The sequence below is a fragment of the Acinonyx jubatus genome, chromosome E3, assembly GCF_027475565.1.
Source record: "Acinonyx jubatus isolate Ajub_Pintada_27869175 chromosome E3, VMU_Ajub_asm_v1.0, whole genome shotgun sequence".
Taxonomy (NCBI): domain Eukaryota; kingdom Metazoa; phylum Chordata; class Mammalia; order Carnivora; family Felidae; genus Acinonyx; species Acinonyx jubatus.
This window is the reverse complement of record NC_069398.1, coordinates 20792259-20815494: the sequence shown is the minus strand read 5'-3', so window position 1 is coordinate 20815494 and position 23236 is coordinate 20792259. Positions and strand designations below refer to the sequence as shown.

The 23236-nt window shown below is 36.5% G+C and overlaps 1 protein-coding gene across 3 annotated transcripts in view; it reads right to left on the bottom strand.

Annotated features, from left to right (window-relative positions):
* Positions 1-23236, bottom strand: part of TPST1 (tyrosylprotein sulfotransferase 1) — a 163796-nt gene that overhangs the window by 123303 nt on the left and 17257 nt on the right. For all 3 annotated transcript variants that reach the window (XM_027041842.2, XM_053213465.1, XM_027041843.2), the window contains one exon: positions 3351-4296. In XM_027041842.2, the coding sequence (XP_026897643.1) occupies positions 3351-4195 (845 nt within the window). In that variant the 5' untranslated portion in view covers positions 4196-4296. The remainder of the gene's footprint in view (positions 1-3350; positions 4297-23236) is intronic.

The following is a 23236-nucleotide window of genomic DNA, read 5'->3' as shown; positions in this document are numbered from 1 at the left end:
TGAAGACTCCCTTCACCATCCCAGAATGAAAGAATGCTTTCTTCCACCAAATTCTTTCATAGAGGAACTCTTAAATATACTAGCAGATGATTACCCTATGCTCCTACTGTAACTGGAAATGACAGGCAGGCAAGAGGTACCACTCTAACTGAAAGCAACTGGAAATTCCTAAGCAAAGCAAAGGAAAGCTTAACTTTCATAGTTAATAAAATAAGGCAGGTAGAACTGTGAAGGCTTTCCTTATCACTGTCTTCAACAATTTCTACATATGATCCTGAACCATCTGGTGATATCTTCAAGCCTTCAAAACTGCGTAAATATTTTCCATATTTTAGTACTAAATAATACAAAAATAAATATTAAAATACTGACTTCAAACAATTTCCCCAGAATAAAAACGTTTATAGGAAAGCAAAGCACACAGGATGACTGACTCTGGGCTATGAATTCCTTATGGTCACAACTCTCAAGTAATAGGAGATATTTACAACTTGGTACTTATTAATGGAATAATTCTGTATGTTTCTGCCTCATCTCCCAATTAGCTCTTTTTGAGAACAGAGACTCAGCCTTAAAAGCAGTACAGCCTAGATTGGACCTGCCTCAAACAAAACAGCTTTGTTTTTATCTGTTTTACATTGGAACTCTGGGAAGATTTGTTTCAAAAAGGAATTCAAATGTTGTTATTTTGTTTTGCTTTTAAGTTTAAAAAATACTTGTAGCCCTGCTAAAATTAAAAGGACTGAGAATACAAGTTGTTAGCAAAGATGCAAAGCAACTATAATACGTAAGTGTATACTATAGCCATACATTGCTGATGCAGACACTGTGAAAAACAATTAAGCATCTGTTAAAGACATATAAATATAGAGATACAGAGATATTTTATGATCCAGTGACTTTACTCATTTTTCTTTACCCAAGAAAAATCAATGCTTATGTCCACCAATAGTAATGTACAGGAATGGTGTTAGCAACTTTATCCATAATAGCCCCAAACTGGAAACACCAAATGTTCACCAAAGGAACAATGGATAAATTGTGTTATATCTATACATTGGAATATTACATAGCAATGAAAAAAATCAATCCATACAATGGTATGGGTATATCTAATGTTAAATGAAAGAAACCAGGCAAAAAATAATAAATAGGCATGCTTGCATTTATAGGAAGTTCAAAAACAAGCAAGGCTATTTCTGAACTTCATATACAATGTCATAGCACCTCTGGTGACAGAGGATGAAACAGTAGTTACTTTTGGGTTGAGGAGGATGTTAACTGAGAAGGAGCATGAAGGAGCCTAGTGGGTACTGGGAATTTTCTGTATTTTTATACAGATGGTGATTATACAAGTGTATACAGATACAAATATTCATCAAATTGTATACTGAATATCTGTGCATTTAATATGTAAGTATTCCTTAATTTAAAAAAACTCATATAATAGCAAGAAATTTGGAATAAGCATTGGAAATTCTAGTCATGGTTCTGCCACATATGATTCTTGAAAAAGCACAGAACCTCACTGGGCCTCCATTCTGTATGCTAAATGTTACTTAAGTAAGGTCTCTTCCCCTTCTAAAATCCATTTGTTTGTAATTTCTATGAATTTCCTTGGTATTCATGTTTGCCTTAAACATAGTAATTATATATGTAAAATGATCTTGTCCTGATTTCCACCAAAATTTACCTTGAGCATATCTCCTTAATCCCTCCTTGGAGAGACTAGGGATGGCAAGGGTGCAGGGGTTTGGTGTTATTTTGTATTACTAGAAGGAGCCAGCAACAGAATCTCTGGGCCAACATACAAGCACACAAAGTGAAATGCTAACCTACGAATACAAGTGATTAGAAATTAGTTATGGTCTATTATATGAAAAGAACAATAAACTGTGATGACATTAGCTATGGCTGTAATTCTCTTTGAATCAATAAACAGAACCCAGAGCCAGTAGAGTGATAATACCTAATAATTTATCATCATACCTGTAAGTTAGGTGCAGAAATGCAGCTGCTCCTTTCAAATTATCTACATCAGGAATCAATACTCACTGTACAAGTTCTATACATTGAAAAAAGAAATCAAGAAGATATTCCCTGGTAGGAAAAAGCAGGTACAGAAGGGAAGTACACTGTTTTTTGTTTTTTGGGGTTTTTTTGACAGCAGGTACATATTACTTTTATGAATGGAAAAAGATAAGAAATAAAATAAAACTTAGTTACACCCAACTTCTTCCTCATAAAAATATGCTATGTGAACTTAACAGTAGTTTCCATTTTTATATCCATATTCTAGGTATATAAGTCATCAAATCAGGCTGTCGGATCAAGTCACGGCACCCCAGTCACTATTTCATAAGAAAGAAAGAAAAATGCAATAGTTCTAGAAGTATTTGAATCTAAGGAACTTCCTGTATGGATTATGGATTGAGCTTCCAAATTTTGGAGTTCTATACCCTTTAAAAAAATCAAGATCCATCAGATGACAAAAGAAGCACTATGTGTTATAAAACGCCATGGAAAATGGCACTACCCCACTGAGACCAAAGCACAGATTCTAATCCTGGCCTTCCCATCTCAATTTGAGTAAATCATTTTTACTTTCTGACTAAGTCTTCCTACCTGTAAAATGAAGGGACTGGGTTAGATCATTTTAGTCTTTATATTTCTCTATCACTAAAAATTCCAAAATGCTTAGAATTCACCACTTGCTCACCAACATTAGATGCTTCTCCTCATATTAACCTTAATCTACACAAAGTCGACTATTGTTATTAATAAAACTACCTAGAAATTAGAAATCAGGAGTCGCTAAAATTGAATGATGGACATTAAAGAAAAATACCTTTCACTGCTATAAATTGGGCTGGCTTCTATCAAATAAATAAGAAGCTCAATTCATAAAAATACAAATGAATTAAATAAATGAAAGGGCCTATAATGAATTTTTAAAACAACTCATTGAAAGGGACACCTGGGTGGCTCAGTAGGTTAGGTGTCCCACTTAAGCTCAGGTCATGATCTCGGAGTTTGTGGGTTTGAGCCCCATGTCAGGCTCTGTGATGACAGCTCAGAGCCTGGAGCCTGCTTCAGATCCTGTGTCTTCCTCTCTCTCTCTGTCTGCCCCTCCCCCACTCACGCTCTGTCTCTCTCTCACTCTCTCTCTCTCTCAAGAATAAGTAAACATTAAAAAAATCTTTTAAAAAACTCACTGATGAAGTTATATCTGTTCCAGAAACACGTTCTGTAGTTTACACACACACACACACACACACACACACACACACACACACACCTTTACTACCTGAACACAGGGTCAAAAAAAACAAAAAACAACTTCTACTCACTTTGACAGAGATACTCCCCCAGCTTTCCCAATCATCTCTTCATGATGTAATACTGAGTAGTTCCATGGAATATGAAGGAACTTTAAGAGCGTTCTCATCCACCGTTCAGGATGTAAGACAAGTTGTTCATAGTGAACTAACATGCATTTTTTATAGCCAACTTCCATACATTGATTATACATGGTCTCTATGGCACGATTCCACTTGGTCAAACAGTCTCTATAGCTATTCAGGTCAAACCCAGCTATAGTAACTTTCCGAGAAATCATTGAATGTACTGATGCCCGGCCATCTCGGACCATGAGGAGAAATTTGGCATTAGGGAATAACCTAGCAAGGTAAGTTAAGGATTTCAGGGCAAAAGGATCTTTATTACATAAATAAGGGGCTGGTTCCCCATGCTTAACAATAATTTCTAGTAAGAAGGCTTGCATGGCAGAATCTAGCACTTCATCAGTAACACCAGCCTCATCCAAGCGTATTTTCTCTTTACTTGACCGTGACCACATCTGCTTCAAGGCCAGGATTCGGGGAATGACTCTGGTTTCCTCTCCACAGCGAATATCAGGGTGTGCATCTAGCATGGCCCTCATGAGTGTGGTTCCACTCCGAGGCACACCTCCAATAAATATCAAAGGCATATCTTTGTGATAGGCAAAGGTTTTATTCACTTTGATGTCCAGGCCAGTTCTCACAGTGGTCTTTGTGCTCTCCAATTTGAGGGGCTGGCTACGTTCTTCTATTCGGTGATGACATTCCATGGCGTGTTGGCCCAAGTAAAACACAGTCACAGAACTAATAACCAGACATGCCAATAGTAAGTTCTGCTTCAGTTTTCCAACCATCTTGATGTAGTTATCTTGTTATTAAATAGATATTCTGCTCAAAATAATTTTCAGAAAATGTTCAGGCCATGGAGATTCTACTTCAGAAAGATGATCAACATCTAGTGAGAAAAGGAAAAAGCTATTTTATCATCACATTAAAACTGTTCACAAATTAGTCATCAGTGATCACCATTACATTCTGGCTAGAAAGAAGCTAAAGCTGTCTTACATACTGTGATATTCTTAGAACACAAGTATACACAAGTGCAAGCAAAAATAAATCATTTCTAATCAGAAACAGCATTTCTTAATGTGACAATTCTGAAGCTTTGTACCTTCCACAGAATGGAAAAATAAATAAAACTATTTCTATCAGTGGGTTATGCAAATATTTAATATGACCAAGTATGTTTGAGGTCTAACCCAAGGCTCATCTCTAGTATTCAGATTTGCTTCATCCCTAAGAAGTCATTATCTCCACATTCTTCCCTAAAGAGAAATTACAGAAGAAATATACAACTTCCAAATCTTTAAGACAGATTTAGTTTATTCATTCCACAAATTATTTATTTAGATACTACAGGCCAGATACTTGGGTGTGGCTGAGGATAAGCTTTGAAAACGACAGCAGTGCACTGACCCTTGCTCTCAGGAAACAAAGTCTCATGGACAGATAGATATGCAAACAATGACAACAAAATGCAATCAGTGCCTTAGTAGATATAAACAACAAGAGTATAATGAAAAGGAGCACATAAGTCCACCAGATGAATCTATAAAAGCCTTATAGAAAATAAGAGGGAGAGGTACTCTAAGCAGTAGGAACTTGTGTGCAAAAGCACAATGGCATGACAGAACACAGCATATTTAGGCAAAAAGTAGTTCAGGAGAACTGGTGTGTACTGTGAAAAGACAATTACGTGTGTGTTTGTGATCTAGCCTTCAGAAGAACAGAGAAGGTTTAGATACGCAGAGTATTCTAAGCTGAAGATACACTATGACCAAGGTGTGGATGTGTAGAAGCAAGGGCATGTATGTAAAACATATATACTATGTAAAATATATATACTATGTATATGTAAAATACACATATTATGGAAATACTAGTTTAGCTGGCGCAAGGATATATACTACAAAGCAGACAGCAATCAGACTACACCTAGACTAAAACAATGTGCCCTGAATCCTCAGAGGGCAAGTGTGATGGTTAATTTTATATGTCAACTAAGCCATTATGGTGCCCAGTGTTTGGTCAAACACCAAACACTAGTTTGGTCTAGATGTTGCTGTGAAGGTTTTTGTTAGATATGATTAACAATGAAATCAACAGACTCTGATTAAAGCAGATTACCCTTCATAATATGAGTGGGCCTCATCCAACAACTGAAATCCTTAGAAGAGACAGGTTTTCTGAAGAAAAAGGTATTCTCTTCAAGACAGTAACACAGAAACTGTACCTGGATTTCCAGCTTGCTGCCCTGCAGAATTTGGACTCAAAGCTAACATCAAGTCTTACCAGCCAGACTGCTCTGTGGATTTTAGAAATGCCAGCACCTCAATAACATGAGCTAATTCCTTAAAAATTGTCCCTTCCTTATATGTCTCCTAATAGTAAGTACACCTGGGGAAAGGACTAGCTATGCTAAAAAAAGAATACCTCCTGAGAGGCAGGACGTCTAGCTATGGACTAGTGAGAAGGTAGGCAATTCTCCCCCAAAAGTAAGCAAGATGAAGCTGACAGAAACCCCATCAGTCCTCTGGAAATCAACAAAGGAATACAACAACCTAAGCAGCATCTATGTTTGAAAAACTGCTAAATGTTGAGGAAGAACAATGAAAGTCTATGACATTCTTGCCTAAGACTATTCCCACCCCACCATCCACTCACTTAGCAGGACAGAGGTTCTGCAGAGCAGGGCGAGGCAGGGAAACTATGAAGACTATGGCTTTGCTCCCAGGATCAAAGGGAGTCACTCATTTTGGAGTGGTGAATAACACACACTGTCAGCTGTGCTGTCAGTGTAAGTGATGTTCCAGGTGGCAGGAGAGCAAGGAGGATGAACAGCTCCAGTAGCCTCAGTTTGTAATCATGACTGGCAAACTCAACGCCAGCTCACAGGTGCATGGAGGCAGAGGAGACACAAAAGGAACTGTCAGTCCTTAAACACCAGTGCAGATTTGAAAATGGCCTCAACTTGGAATGTGCTCCTCTACCCAAATGCAGATCCACTGGCAGATGAAAAGTCACACTGGCTTAAGATATCAGAGCACAACCACTGTCCAATGAACTGTGCTGACAGGAAGGCAACCCCTAGAAAGCCATGCTTAAAAATGCAAATAATTTTACGTGTGTGTGTGTGTGTGTGTGTGTGTGTGTGTGTGTGTGTGTATCTGAGCAACTACATCAGCATACATTTATATGAAATGTCCATAAAAGGCAAATTTATAGAGACAGAAAGCAGGAGGTGGAAGCAGGAATTTAATGACAAATAGGCATGAGGGGACTTTTTGCAGTAATGGAAATGTTCTAAGACTGGACTGTTGTGAGACTTGCACAACCTTATAAAATCTACTAAAAATCATTGAATTACACTCTTACAATGGATAAGTCTTAGGGTACATAAGTTATACCTCAACATAGCCGGGCTTTTTGTTTTTTGGGTTTTAAAGGAATACTTTCGTAGAAAAACATTTTGATAGTCTCAGTAGCTTACACCAAGATCTGGTTTTTGTTTACTCATGTATTCATTCCTTTAGTCACATATTTGAACATATATTACTGTACCAGGCACAGTACTTCATTATAAAGCTGCAACAAAGAACCACAAAGTGAGAACAGGTTGAGATTAAAAGATCAGGTTAATACGAAAAGACTGCAAAAAAAAAAAAAAAGAGAAAAAAGAAAAAAGAAAAAAAGCATTAATTAAGGACACTGGTAGTGGGGTGCCTAGGTGGCTCAGTAGGTTAAGTATCTGACTTTTGATCTCAGCTTAGCTCTTGATCTCAAGGTCGTGAGTTCAAGCCCTGCATTGGGCTCCATGCTCAGCACGGAGCCTACTTTAAAAAAAAGAAAATAAAAAAAAAGGAACACTGGTGGCAACATAGCATTGAAATATCTATGCAAAAAACAGAATCCATGATATAGAAGACACACTTAAGATGTTTTACCAATATTCAGTTTAAAAGGGGGCAGGTAGGAAGAAAACAATGGAGAGAAAAGAAAGTAACACAGAAAATGGAATGAAAAAGAAAAACAACATTTAAAAAATGATATTCAGGTAGAGATCTGATCAGTGAGTAGGAATTAGGTAAAGTGAAAACAAGAGCATTCTAAGCAAAAGCAAATGGATATACAAAAGCCTTGCAATGGAAAGGCATTTTAAAGCTTTTAAGGAGCTAGGTAAAGCAGTGAGCAAGAAAAACAGGTCAATGATGAAACTGGAAAGATGGGTAGGGGTCAGATTGTAAATCTGGTGGATCAGTTTAGGGATATGAAGTTTTATGATAGATGCAATCAGATGTGACTGATTTAAAGATTTTTAAGCAGGGAGTTACTTAATCCTATTCAGATTTATACACTCTCACTCTAGCCAAAACCATCTTGAAAAAGAATAATGCTAGAATATGCACAATTCCCAACCTCAAAACTTAACTACAAAACTACAATAATGAAGACAATGTAGTGCTGGCATAAAAACAAGCATACAGATGAATGGAACAGAATCACAAATCCAGTAATACACCTTTACATTTATGGTCAATTGATTTTTCTTTTCTTTCTTTTTATTTAATTACGTTTTTTATTTTTATTCCAGTACAGTTAACAAAAGGTGTTATATGAGCGTTAGGAGTGCAATATAGTGATTCAACACTTCTACACATTACTCAGTGCTCATCATGATAAGTACACTCTTTAATCCCCTTCATCTATTTCACCTTATCCCCTACCCACAGCTCCTCCGGTAACCATCAGTTTGTTCTCTACAGTTAAGAATCTGTTTCTTGGGGCGCCTGGGTGTTTCAGTCGGTAAAGTGTCCGACTTCGGCTCAGATCATGATCTCACAGTTCATGAGTTCGAGCCCCGCGTCAGGCTCTGTGCTGACAGCTCGGAGCCTGGAGCCTGCTTCAAATTCTGTGTCTCCCTCTCTCTCTGCCCCTTCCCCACTCTCTCTCTCTAAGAAAAAATAAAAAACATTAAAAACTTTTTAAAAAAAGAACGCATTTCTTGGTTTCTCTTGTTTTTTCCTTTGTTTGTTTGTTTCTTAAATTCCACATATGGGTGAAATCATACAGTATTTGTCTTTCTCTGACTATTTCACTTAGCATTATACTTTCTAGCTCCATCCACGTTGTTGCAAATGTCAAGATTTCATTATTTTTTATGGCTGAATAATTTTCCATTGTATGTGTATGTGTGCGGTGTGTATGCATATATATATATGTGTGTGTGTGTGTGTATATATATATATATATATATATATACGTGTATGTGTGCATATGTGTGTGTATCTCCTGCTTCTTTATCCTTTCATTTATCTATGAACACTGTGCTGCCTCCATATCTTGGCTAGAGGAAATAATGCTGCTATAAACATGGGGTGAATGTATTCCTTTGAATTAGTGTTTTTGTAGTTTGGGGTTAGATACCCAGTAGTGCAATTACTAGGTTGTAGGGTAGCTCTATGTTTAATTTTTTGAGGAAACTCCATACTGTTTTCTAGAGTGGCTGTACCAGTTTGCATTCCCACCAATAGTGCACAAGTGTTCCTTTTTGTCCACATGCTCATCAACACTTATTTTTTCTCGTGTTATTTTTTTTAATTTTAGCCATTCTGACAGGTGTGAGGTAATATCTCATTATAGTTTTGATTTGCAATTCTCTGACAATGCATGATGTTGAGCATCCTTTGATGTGAGGAAAGAGCAACCTTTTCAACAAATGGTGCTGGGAAAACTGGATATCCACATGTGAAAGAATGAAGTTGAACACCTGTTCACAAAAATTTACTCAAAATGAACTGGAGACCTAAATGTAAGAGCTAAAACTATAAAACTCTGAGAAGAAAACAGGTGTAAATCTTTGTGGCCATAGTTTCTTAGATACAAGACCAAAAGTATAAGAGACATATTAAAAACAGATAAAATAGACTTCATCACAACTGAAAACATTTGTGCTTCAAAGATCACCATTCTGAAGGTGAAAGACAAATCAAAAAATGAGAGAAAATATATACAAATCACGTATCTAATAAAGGACTTCTATCCAGAATATATAAAGAACTGTTACAATTCAACAATAAAGATAAATAACAGAACTCATCATCAAGGAAATACAAATTAAAACCACAATGAATACCACCTCACACCAGTCAGAATGACTAAAATTAACAACTCAGGCAACAACAGATGTTGGCGAGGATGCGGGGAAAGACGATCTCTTTTGCACTGCTGATGGGAATGCAAACTGGTGCAGCCACTCTGGAAAACAGTGTGGAGGTTCCTCAAAAAATTAAAAATAGGCCTACCCTATGACCCAGCAATTGCACTACTAGGTACATATCCAAGGGATACAGGTGTGCTCTTTCGAAACATGCACCCCAATGTTTATAGCAGTGCTATCGACAAGAGCCAAAGTAGGGGAAGAGTCCAAATGTCCATCGACAGATGAATGGATAAAGAAGATGTGCACACACAGACACACACACAATGGAGTATTACTCGGCAATCAAAAAGAATGAAATCTTGCTATTTGCAACAACGTGGGTAGAACTAGAGGGTATTATGCTAAGCAAAATAAGTCAGTCAGAAAAAGACAAATATCATATGACTTCATTCGTGTGGAATTTAAGATACAAAACAGATGAACATAAGGGAAGGGAAGCAAAAATAATGTAAAAACACGGAGGGAGACAAAACATTAGAGACTCTTAGATATAGAGAATAAACTGAGGGTTGCTGGAGGGGCTGTGTAAAGGGGGGATGGGCTAAAATAGGTAAGGGGCATTAAGGAAGAAACTTGCTGGGATGAGCACTGGGTATTATACATAGGGGATGAATCACTGGAATCTACTCCTGAAATCATTATTGCACTATATGCTAACTTGGATGTAAATTTAAAATTAATTTTTTTTTGAAAAAGATAAATAACCCAATAAAAAGTGGGCAAAAAATCTGTATAGACATTTTTCCAAAGAAGATATATAAATGGTCAATGTGCACTTGAGAAGATGTTCAATATCATCTCTTCAGGAAAATGCAAATCAAAACCACAATGGGATAGCATTTAATACCCATTAGATGGCTACAATCAAAAACAGATCACAAGTGTTGATGAAAATGTGGAAAAATTGGAATACTCACATACTGCTGGTGGGTGGGACTGTAAAATGGTGTAGCCACTTTAGAAAAGTTTGGCAGGTCCTCAAAAGGGCAAATGTGGAACTAGTTAGCATATGATCCAGCAATTCCGCCCAAGAGAACTAAAAACGTATTCACAGAAAAACTTGTACACAGATGTTCACAGCATCATTATTCATAGCTAAAAAGTAGCAACCCCAATGTCTACCAACTGATAAATGGATAAACAAAATATGGTATATCCATGCAATGGAGTATTATCCAGCCATAAAAGGTGTGAAGTACTGATATAGAATTCAATGTAGACAAAGCGTGAAAACATTATTCTAATTGATTAAAGTAACTCATAAAAGATCATATATGATTCCATTTATATGAAATGTCCAAAACAGGCAAATCTGTAGACAGAAAAATTAGTAGTTGCCTGGGGCTGAAGGGAGAGGGAAGATGAAAGTGACTACTATGTAGTTTCTTTTTGGGGTGATGAAAATGTTCTAAACCTAGACTGTGGAGAATTTTTTGGTTATGTGGATTATATCTCAATAATATTGTGGTTTAAAAAAAAACACTATACACTTAATAGACTGGCTAAAATAAAAAAAAAACACTTGGCAATATTGAGTGCTAATAAAGATGAGGAGCAACTGAACTCCTACATTTCTGGGAATACACAATGATACATCTGAAAAGGTGTTCTGTAAATTCTAATAATGTAAACATACTTACCCTACAACCCAATAATTGTACTACTGAGATTTATCCTACAGAAGTGAAATCTATGTTCACATAAAACCTGCATGTGAATGTCTATAGTAGCCCTGTTCACAATCACCAAAAACTGAAAACTAACCCAATGTCCTTCAGTGTGTAAATCTAGACAAACCATGGTACATCCATTGCTGGGATACTACTCAGCAACAAAAAGGAACAAACTCTTGATACACACAACTTGGGTGAATCCCAAAGGTATTATGCATGCTGAATGAAAGAAGCCAATCTCAAAAAATATTCCTATTTATAAAATAGTCTCAAAAAGGCAAAACTATAGGTCACTGGATGCCAGAAAACTGTTAACTTTAAAGGGATATAGAGTTTTCTGAGATGACAGAACTATTCTGTCTCCTGACTGCTGTAGTTGTTACATGAATAAATATATGTATTAAAATTCACAGAACTATGCATCAAAAGAAAAAATCTATTTTACTGTACAATAATCTTTAAAACAAAAACAAACAACAACAACAACAACAACAAAAACTGGGGTGCCTGGGTGGCTCAGTCAGTTAAGCCTCTGACTTCAGCTAAGGTCATGAACTTGCAGTTTATGAGTTCAAGCCCCACACTGGGCTCTGTGCTGACAGCTCGGAGCCTGGAGCCTGCTTCAGATTCTGTCTCCCTTTCTTTCTGCCCCTCCATAGTTCACACTCTGTGTCTCTCTCTCAAAAATAAATAACATTAAAAATTTTAAAACAAAAAAAATTTTAAGAGAAATTTGAGAAGAAAAATGGGGGACGGGGAAGAAAGATGAACACCAAAGAAAGATCGAACACCAAAAACAGGAGAATTTTTTATTCTAAATCTTCTAGTTAATGTTTCTGATCAAGAATTATTTACTGGTGATAAATTCAGTGGTAATAGGAATACATTAAATAAATAATGGGTTTTACTGAGAAGAGCAAAGAAATGATCTTAGGAAAATTGTTTCATGTTTTCCATTTTATGAACACCGAGATGAAATAAAAATTCATTTAAATCTGAACATAGCAAACAAAACTTACTTAGTGAAGCAAAGAGAAGTGCTCTTAGGGATGCAATTAACTCTAATAATGGTTGGTTTCACTTTAGATAATTATATAGGAATGATTCCTCTAGCACATTCCATTTGTTTGTGCAGTGGTAGGTGTGTAATGCATGTTTAATGAGAGAAGAGCAGTAATCGCTAAGAAATCACTCTAAAATGGCAAAGCTTTTTGGTAAAATTTAGTACTACATGCATTTTAAATTACATTTAACTTAACCTCTGATACATGTCAGAATTCAATATGTAACAAATGAGTCAACTTCTTTCAAAAATAACTTGTGCAACAATTTAAAATTCAATTGTATAAAAACAAGATAACTACCTCTCTGAAATCTTCTCTAAGCACATATCAGATACAAAATATTCACCAACCAAAAGCTAACATGACAGAGCTCCAAGTTACTAGAGCAGCAACCAATGGGAAGTAAAACTTCCCATTAAAATACCCCAAATTCTCAGTAAAATACCTAACAAGACAAAACCCATAAATATGTTAACATGTTTCCATGTCCAGAAACATACTTGTAAGTCACTTTAATGGCTGCCTAATAACTTTACTGAAAGGATCTAGAACTAAACCAATGTGGGTTTGCTCTCTGGTAAGTTACAGGTAGAGACCAGGTAGAGAGTTATCACACAAAGGAAACTATTTGCAGCAAATAAAGATATCAGGGAGCATAACTTCCAAAGTAGTGAATCCCTGAGCAGGGGTGAGTGGGTTCCTTTTTTTTGTTTTTAATTTTTTTTAAGTTTATTTATTTATTCTGAGAGAGAGACAGTGTGCCTGCACAAGAGCAGGGAGAGGGAGAGAGAGAATCCCAAACTGACTCCACACTGTCAGTGCAGAGTCCAATGTGGGGCTCAAACCCATGAACTGCCAGATCATGACCGAAACCAATAGTTGGACGTTTAACAGAGTGAGCCACCCAAGCGCCCCAGTGAGTTCCTTTTATTTAGGGATAGGATGAATATTCAGAAAAGGAAGCTCTGTCATCAAATGTAAAGGCAGGCATAAGACTGCACAGGGGTACTTAGAAAACAGTTCTATACATGCATCCTATGTTACATTTAATGAACCTCATACTCCTCCGAGGATGGAGATTTTAACATAATGAAGCAGAGGGAATTGTCAGAGGAGGGGCTTTGGATATGCTCTGAGAACCTGTATAAAATAGATGGGGTTTTGGGCTCCTTATCTCAGGAAAAAAACGCAGGACTTTGCTTACTTACGAAACAGCACTGTAAGTTTTTACTACTGATTTATTGTCTCTGAAATGGTTAGGCTATTTCCTGGCCTAGTAGAGACTGTTAGTTTTTGCATTCCATTTGTTCCTTTAAAATCTTTAACTACTGAGGTTTTTGTATTTCTTTGTAATTCTAACCTTCAAGAAAGTTCTGAGAAAGTTCTCCAAGAAAGTCCAGGAAAGTGTGCTTGGGCAAGTAGGGCACAGACCTTGGGGGTGAGGGGTGGGGAAGATGGCTAGGGGCTTAAAATGACCTCTCTTATGTCACAAACGTTATTTTTTTTTTTCTGGGGACCCCGAACTCTTTCTGCTTACAGAGCTACCAACAATTATTTGGCCAGTTCTCTATAGTTATCTGTGATAATATTCTTGTATAAACAAACTTCTTGGGGCGCCTGGGTGGCTCAGTCGGATGGGCAGCCGACTTCGGCTCAGGTCACGATCTCGTGGTCCGTGAGTTCAAGCCCCACACTGGGCTCTGTGCTGACAGCTCAGAGCCTGGAGCCTGTTTCAGATTGTGTCTCCCTCTCTCTGACCCTCCCCCGTTCATGCTCTGTCTCTCTCTTTCTCAAAAATAAATAAACGTTAAAAAAAAAATTAAACTTCTTTGCACATGTGATTATTTTCTTAGACTAATTTTTTAAAAGAAGAATTGCTAGGTCAAAGTGTGTGGAATAGGAGTGTGGGATATGCTTGATTTTAAAATATTTAGTTAATATTTGATTAATTTCCTCATACCCTACACCCAAATCAGAAAAACATTATATTGGCTCTATCTTCAAAATACAGTCACAATCTGACCACTTCTCAACATTTCACTAGCACCACCAGCATTTCTTACCAGAAATACAGAAAGGTATCCTTACCTCTACTCCTGCCCCCTACAGACTATTCACAACTCAACAGCGAGAGGGATCTTTTTCAAATTTAGTTAGAATACATCATTCCTCTGCTCACAGCCTACTACTGTTTTCCAAAATAGTCTTGAAAAGGCTTAAGACATCCAACACTAAATCTGTGTTAAATTTCTTTTTCTACTGATTTTGTCAAGAAATCTCTATTGGCATCAAAAATAGCATTGACAGAGGTCAGGCCAATATATTATCACAAATTAATAGTTTTGTTGTTCAAAGTAATTGAGAAGGCACCTCTTAACATTAGAACTTCCATAAGGATGAAAATGAAGGCAACTCCTTTACTAAGGGATAATTTGGGGGAAAGCAAAGTCTTACCATATATCCAAGTATACTTGATAATTGTGTCAACATAATTTGGGGTGATTCTTTCCAACTTTTCATTTTTATTGTACTTTAAACTACATTTGAGGGGGAAAAGTATGTTCTATATCCCCTTCAAGATGTTTGAAATCAAGTAAGATGGTGGTCAAAGCCCTTGTAAGGGATACTAAAAACGTAAAGAAAGGGATCTGGGCTTTCCCGGAAATATTCTCATATTCCTCACTAAGCTTATGAAACCTACTTTTCCCTCTGTGCATGTTTCTTAATTTGGAGAATCACAGAATCATACAACAACAGTGCTAAGAGGGGCCCTTAGATCATTTAGTCCAATGCTCTCATTTTATAGATACACAAAAGGAAGCCCTAATAGCACATCTTCCTCATCACTTCTCTAAATCTTACCTACTCAAAGGTTGCTTCTAATTTTTTTCATGTATATTTTACTTGCTCCAAAACATTTTAAGCTCTGAAATTCAGAGATATGTTTTGTCCCCTATCACAGTATGCTTAATAGAGCATGAAGTCACATCATATAATGAGCCTCCAAAAAGTATCAGTAAACCAATCAAACTGAGAGGTACATTTCTCTAGAAGAGAGATGTGGAAATGAGGTCTCTACTCACATCTTGGTACTAATCCTCCTCATTCTTTTTTTAAAAAGTAGCCCATGGGGTGCCTGGGTGGCTCAGTCAATTAAGCATCCGACTTCCACTCAGGTCATGATCTCATGGTTTATAGGTTTGAGCCCTGCATCGGGCTCTGTGCTGAGAGCTCAGAACCTGGAGTCTACTTCTGATTCTGTGTCTCCCTCTCTCTCTGTTCTTTCCACACTTGTGCTCTGTCTCTCTCTCTCTCTCTCTCTCTCAAAAATAAACATTAAAAAAATTTTTTTAATTGGCCCTATCTACAGAAACCTTATGAAAGAAATTGAAGAAGACACCAAAAAACAGAAAAATATTCCATGTTCATGGATAGGAAGAACAAATATTGTTAAAACATCAATACTACCCAAAGCAATCTACATATTCAATGCAATCCCTATCAAAATAATGCCAGCATTCTTCACAGAATTAGAACAAAGAATCCTACAATTTGTATGGAACCAGAAAAGATCCCAAATAGCCAAAGCAATCCTGAAAAAGAAAACCAAAGCTAGAGGCATCACAGTTCAGGACTTCAAGATGTATCACAAAGCTGTAATCATCAAGACAGCATGGTACACAAAAACAGACACATAGATCAATGGAACAGAACAGAGAGCCCAGAAATGGACCCACAAACTTATGCCCAACTACTCTTTGACAAAGCAGGAAAGAATAACCAATGAAAAAAAGACAGTTTCCAGCTGGGAAAACTGGACAGTGACATGCAGAAGAATGAAACTAGACCACTTTCTTGCATCATACATAAAAATAAACTCACAATGGATGAAAGACCTAAACATGAGACAGGAAGCCATCAAAATCCTAGAGGAGAAAGCAGGCCAAAGACTCTTTGACCTCGGCCGCAGCAAGTTCTTACTTGACATGTCTCCAGAGGCAAGGGAAACAAAAAATGAACTACTGGGACCTCATCAAGGTAAGCTTCTGCACAGTGAAGGAAACAATCAGCAAAACTAAAGGTAACTGACAGAATGGGAGAAGATATTTGCAAATCACATATCAGATAAAGGGTTAGTATACAAAATCTATAAAGAACTTATCAAACTCGACACCCAAAAAACAAATAATCCAGTGAAGAAATGGGCAAAAGACATGAATAGACACTTTTCCAAAGAAGACATCCAGATGGCTAACAGACACATGAAAAAATGCTCCACATCACTCATCATCAGGGAAATACAAATCAAAACCATAATGAGATACCACCTTACATCTGTCAGAATAGCTAACATTAACAACTCAGGCAATGACAGATGTTGATGAGGTTGCAGAAGAAAGGGGAATCCTTTTACACTGCTGGTGGGAATGCAAACTGGTGTGGCCACTCTGGAAAACCGTGTGGAGGTTCCTCAAAAAATTAAAAATATAACTACACTATGACCCAGCAATTGCACTACTAGGTATTTATCCAAAGGATACAGGTGTGCTGTTTCGAAGGGGTACATGCACCACAATGTTTATAGCAGCACTATCAACAACAAAGTATGGAAAGAGCCCAAATGGAATGGACAGAGGAATGGAAAAAGAAGATGTGGTACATATATACAATGGAATATTACTTGGCATCAAAAAGAATGAAATCTTGCCATTTGCAACAACGTGGATGGAACTAGAGGGTATTATGCTAAGCAAAATTACTCAGAGAAAGACAAGTATCACATGACTTCACTCTTATGTGGAATTTAACATACAAAACAGATAAACTTAAGAGAAGGGAAGCAAAAAATATAAAAACAGGGAGGGGGACAAAACATACCAGACTCTTAAATACAGAGAACACACTGAGGGTTGCTGGAGAGGTTGGGGGTAGGGGGACAGGCTAAATGGGCAAGGGTCATTAAGGAGGACACTTGTTGGGATGAGCACTGGGTGTTTTTTGTAGGGGATGAATCACTGGATTCTACTCCTGAAACTATTATTGCACTATATGCTAACTAACTTGGATATAAATTAAAGAAAAAAAAAAAAAACGTAGCCCTATAATTTAAATAGAAAGTAGAGTAAAAGCTGGTCTGACCATTACTCTCATATAGTCAATCACTGTGCACACACACACACACAACCAGCCCTTGTCCATTACCTTAAACTCTATTTTGCTGTATTTTCAAATAAGCAGTATCAATATTTTCTCAACTAGGACATTTACAGAGCTGAGGCTGAGCTGGAAGGGAACACTAAAAAGTTTCATCTTGTTTTCATCTCCAGGGGAAAGAAAAAGCATTAAACACTGCAACAAACATATCTGAAAAATCACTATTAATAGGACTGCTCTTTCTCAGCAAGCCAAATGAAAGAATCCCAGAAATAATGCTCTAGAGAAGAAAAGAGCGTGACACTATTCTTCCCTACTCAGATCTCTGCAAATTTTATAGAGATTTCTAATCAAAACAGTTCTCAGTCAACAGAAATAGGTATAGAGGTCGGTAATCAGGCTGCACCAAAACTCAGTGCACACACACAGGCCCAGGCACATGCACGCATTAGTACATTCATCACACCCTGCTTTAAGAATCAGGAAGGTGGCCACATACTAGGTCCAAAGAGATGATGAGCAAATGTCCAAATTAAAGTAACATTCCCTTAAAACCTTTTTTACATTGTTACTTATTAGCTCCTTTCTTCCCATGCCTATTCATGATATCAACCAATGTAGCAAATAGCAACAGCCAATTCTACTTTGCCTGCTGTCTAGAGTCCGTTCTATAGTGGGTTTCTCCATTCTCTAAGATTTTTAGCAAAAGGAAACATAATTTTATCATGTGTTCAAATTTGCCAATTAATATGTGTCCAGGGGTTAATTTGAGTGACAGCTTTGCCATTCAGCAGAAACTTCTAATAAACAAACCATTGTTGTAAGACCAATTCTTATGTCAGCTCATAGCATGCCAAATGGGAACACCTTTTTCTAGCTACCCATTGGGGTCTGCCACAAGAACCACTGACAATAAGTGGCAAACGGCAAAAAAAATACAGTACATGCAGCTGACGATCTTTTACTGGGACCCATCTTCCTAAAGAAGATGTTTTCAATAAATCCCATAGTCAAGAAGGAAAAGAGCTGGTCAAATACTAAGAACTGGACCAAATGCCTATGACAATAGACATAAGAGCACAAGTTAAACTCACATATAACATTTTCAATGGTTCAAATTAAATAAAATGTCTAGGAATTGCTTCAAAAATATCTGAATGTAGATGTGTGAGTAGGGAGAGGAATTATATATGAAATCAGGTGGCTGTGAGTTAATAACCTGAAGCTGAGTGATGGGTACTTGAGGATTCAATATAATTTTCTACTTTTGGATATGATTGAAAATTTTCATAACAAATGGTTAAATGAAATAAAACAAAATAGAAAGTTTAAGTTGCCAAATTCCAACTTTCTCAGATCTGCATATCAGAGGGTCATTGTAAACTAACCATTCTTCTTCCAGATTCTTCACTCATGTTTCTCATCTATTTAAACTACCCTGGAGAGGGAACACATACACAAAAAGCAAATTTGCTCAAATTACATACTCTAATTCAGTTACACAATTTTTCTACTTATCTCCTAACTTTTAGAATTAAAAAGAGAAAAGATGATAGCATTGAATTAATGTAAAAAAAAATTTTTAAGCCTAGTGTTTTAGAAGACCTGGGCTCTAGTCTGAAATCCACTTTTTTAAAAACCTATACAACTAGTTAAATCACGGAGCACCAGTTTCTTCATCCCTTCAATGGGGATGATGATAATCAAACTCTTCACACACAGTATAAGGTATAAAAAGAAGTAAGACTAGAGAAAAAATTAAAAAATATAGAAGAATACCTGCAAGTTGTCTTTTTTTCCACAGTGCTGCTGGAAGTGGAATCAAGTGGATAATGTATATAACAGGGCTTTTAAAGAACACGAGCTTGAAACAAAATGAACCCAAGGAAGTTCACACAAAGGCACATAATAATTAAAATGGCAAAAATTAAAAGGAAGAATATTAAAAGAAACAAAAGAAAAGTAAACAGTTACATACAAAGGAAACCCCATTAGGCAATCAGCTGCTTTTTTAGCAGGAACTTTGCAGGCCAGAAGGGAGTGACATGATATATTCCAAATGCTGAAAGGAAAAAAACCTACAACCAAGAATACTCTACCTGGCAAGGTTATAATGTAGAATTGAAAGAGAGATAACGAGAGAAAAACGAAAGTTAAAGAAGTTCATCACCATTAAACCAGCCTTACAAGAAATATTAAAGGGAATGCTTTGAATGGAAAGAAAAGGCCATAATCAGAATTAAGAAAACTAAGAAAAGAAAAATTTCACAGGTAAATACAGACATAATAAGAGGAGTAGATTGATCACTTATTAAATCAGTATGGAGGCTGAACCACAAAAGTAGCAAAATCAATCATATCTACAAAAATTAGTAAAAGATGTAAAGATGTAAAATATACCATATACATGAAAAACGGAGGGAGTAGTAAGTTTAGTGCTTTCACAATGGTTATCTGAAAACTACTTTAGCTTTGAAAAGATAAAATATTAGTAAAGATGTAAATACATGCCATATACATGAAACATGGAGGAAGTAGTAAATTTAGTGTTTTCAGAATGGTCAAACTTAAGCTACAATTAATGTGATATAGATTACTATACACATAAGACGTTATATATGCACCAATGGCAGCCACAAATCCAAAACCTATGACTGATACACACAAAAAAAGAGAAAGAAATCCAAGTATAACGCTAAAGACAGCCATCAAACTACAAGGGAAGACAGCAAGAATAGACAGGAACAGAGAAAACTACAAGATCTATCTATATGCTGCCTACAAGAGACTCACTTCAGACCTAAAGACACATACAGACTAAAAGTGAAGAGATGGAAAAAGATGTTCCATGCAAATGGAAGTGGGCGGGAAAAAAAGCTGGGATAGATATATAAGACAAATGAGACTGTAAAAGAAACACTGTAGCAAGAGACAAAGAAGGACATTGCATAATGATGAAGGGATCAATCCAACAAGAGTATATAGCAATTTTAAGTATCCATGCATCCCACACTGAAGCACCTAAATAAGAAAGCAAATATTGGGGCCCTGGGTGGCTCAGTCAATTAAGTGTCCAACTATTGGTTTCAGCTCAGGTCATCATCTCATGGTTTGTGAGTTCAAGCCCCATATCAGGCTCTGTGCTGACAGTGTGGAACCTGCTTGGGATTCTCTCTCTCCCTCTATCTCTGCCCCCTCCCACCACTTCCCCCCAAAAATAAATAAACCTGAAATTTTTTTTTCAAAAAGTTATTTCTTAAAAAAAAGGAAAACAAATATTAACAGACCTAAAGGGAGACAGTGAGAGTAACACAAGACTAGTAGGGGACTTTAACACTCCACTTACATCAATGGATCATACAGGCAAAAAAATCAATTAAAACAACAACAACAACAACAACAACAACAACAACACCCAGTGGCTTTGAATGATTTTTAGCCCAGATAGACTTAACAGATATATACAGGACATTCCATCCAAAGACAGCAGGACACACGCATTCTTTTCAAGTGCATATGGAACATTCTCCAGGATAGATCACATTAGGCCTCAAAACAAGTCTCAATAAATGTTAAAAAACTAAAACAAAATCAAATACTTTTCCAACCACAATGGTATGAAACTAGCAATCAATCACAGGAAAAAACTAGAAAAAATACAACCACAGGGAGAGTAAACAACATGCTACCAAATGGCCAGTAGGTCAGTGAAAAAATCAGAGGAAATAAAAATTACATGGAGATAAATAAAAATGGAAACACAATGGTCCAAAACTTTGGAACACAGCAAAAGCAGTTCTAAGAGGGAAATTTACAGCAATACAGGCCTACCTCAAGAAACAAGAAAATTCTCAAATAATCTAAACTTACACCTAAAGAATTAGGAAAAAAAGAACAAAGCCCAAAGTTAATATAAGGAATGAGATAATAAACACCAGAAATAAATGAAATCAAGACAAAAAAAAAAGTAGAAAAGATCAATGAAACAAAAAGCTAGTTCTTTGAAAAAATAAACAAAATTGATAAACCTTTTAGCCAGACTCATCAAGTAAAAAAAGAGAAAACTCATACACATAAAATCAGAAATGAAAGAGAAGAAATAACAACAAACACCACAAAAATACAAAAGATTATAAGAAGTTACTACGAAAAACTATATGTCAACCAAACAAACAACCTAGGACAAATGGATAAATTCCTAGAAACATACAATCTTCCAAAACTGAGTGATGAAGAAGTAGAAAATTTGAACTGAATCAGTGATCAAAAACTCTCACCAAATGATGGCTTCACAGATGAAATCTACCAAATGATTAAAGAAGACTTAACACCTACTCTTCTCAAACTATTCCAAAAATAGTAGAGAAAGGAAAAGATCCCATATACATTTTATAAGGCCAGCATTACCCTGATCCAAAACCAGACAAAGACACTACGAAAAGAGAAAACTACATGCCAATATCTCTAGTGAACACAGATGTAAAGATCGTCAACATTATATTAGCAAACTGAATTCAACAACACAGTAAAAGAATCGTTTATCACAATCAAGTGGGATGTAAAACGGTTCAATATTCACAAAATGTTAAATGTGATATATTACATTAACAAGAGGAAGGATAAAAACCGCATGAGCATCTCAACAGATTCAGAAAAAGCATTTGAAAAAATACAACATCCATTAATGATGAAAACTCCCGACAAAGTGGATCTAGAGGAACATACCACAACATAATAAAAGCCAAATGTGAAAAACCCAAAGCTAACATCATACTCAATGGTGAAAAACTGAGCGTTTTCCCCTAAGATCAGGAATAAGTCAAAGATTTCTACTCTCATCATGTTTATTCAACATAGTACTGGAAGTCTTAGCCATAGCCATCAGACAAAAAAAAAAGAAATAAAAGGCATTAAAATTGGTGAAAAAGAAGTAAAACTGTCACCATTTGCAGATGACATGTTACTATATATAGAAACCCCCAACAACTCCCTCAAAAAACTATTAGAATAAATGAATTCAGTAAAGTTGTAGGATACAAAATACACAGGAAATGTAGCATTTCTCCACACTAACAACAATTAGTAGGAAGAGAAAATAATCACATTTATAATTACATCAAAAAGAATAAATTTAACCAAGGAAGTGAAAGACCTATACTCTAAAAACTATAAGACAATGGGGCGCCTGGGTGGCTCAGTTGGTTGACCAGCAGACTTCGGCTCAGGTCATGATCTCGCGGTCCGTGGGTTCGAGCCCCATGTCGGGCTCTGTGCTGACAGCTCAGAGCCTGGAGCCTGTTTCGGATTCTGTGCCTCCCTCTCTCTGACCCTTCCCCATTCATGCTCTGTCTCTCTCTGTCTCAAAAATAAATAAACGTTAAAAAAAAATTAAAAAAAAAACCTATAAGACATTGATGAAAGAAACTGAAGACAACACAGATGTAAAGATACAGCCATGCTCATGGACTGGAAGAACTAATACTGTTCAAATGTCCATTCTACCTAAAGCAACCTACAGATTTAATGCAATCCTTATCAAAATACTAATAGTATTTTTCACAAAACTAGAACAATCTTAAAATTTGTATGGAACCACAAAAGACCCCAAAGAGCTAAAGCAGCCTTGAAGGAGAGGAACAAAGCTGGAGGTAACACAAATCTCAGATTTCAAGATATACTATAAAGCTATGCTAATAAGAACAGTATGGTACAGGCACAAAAACA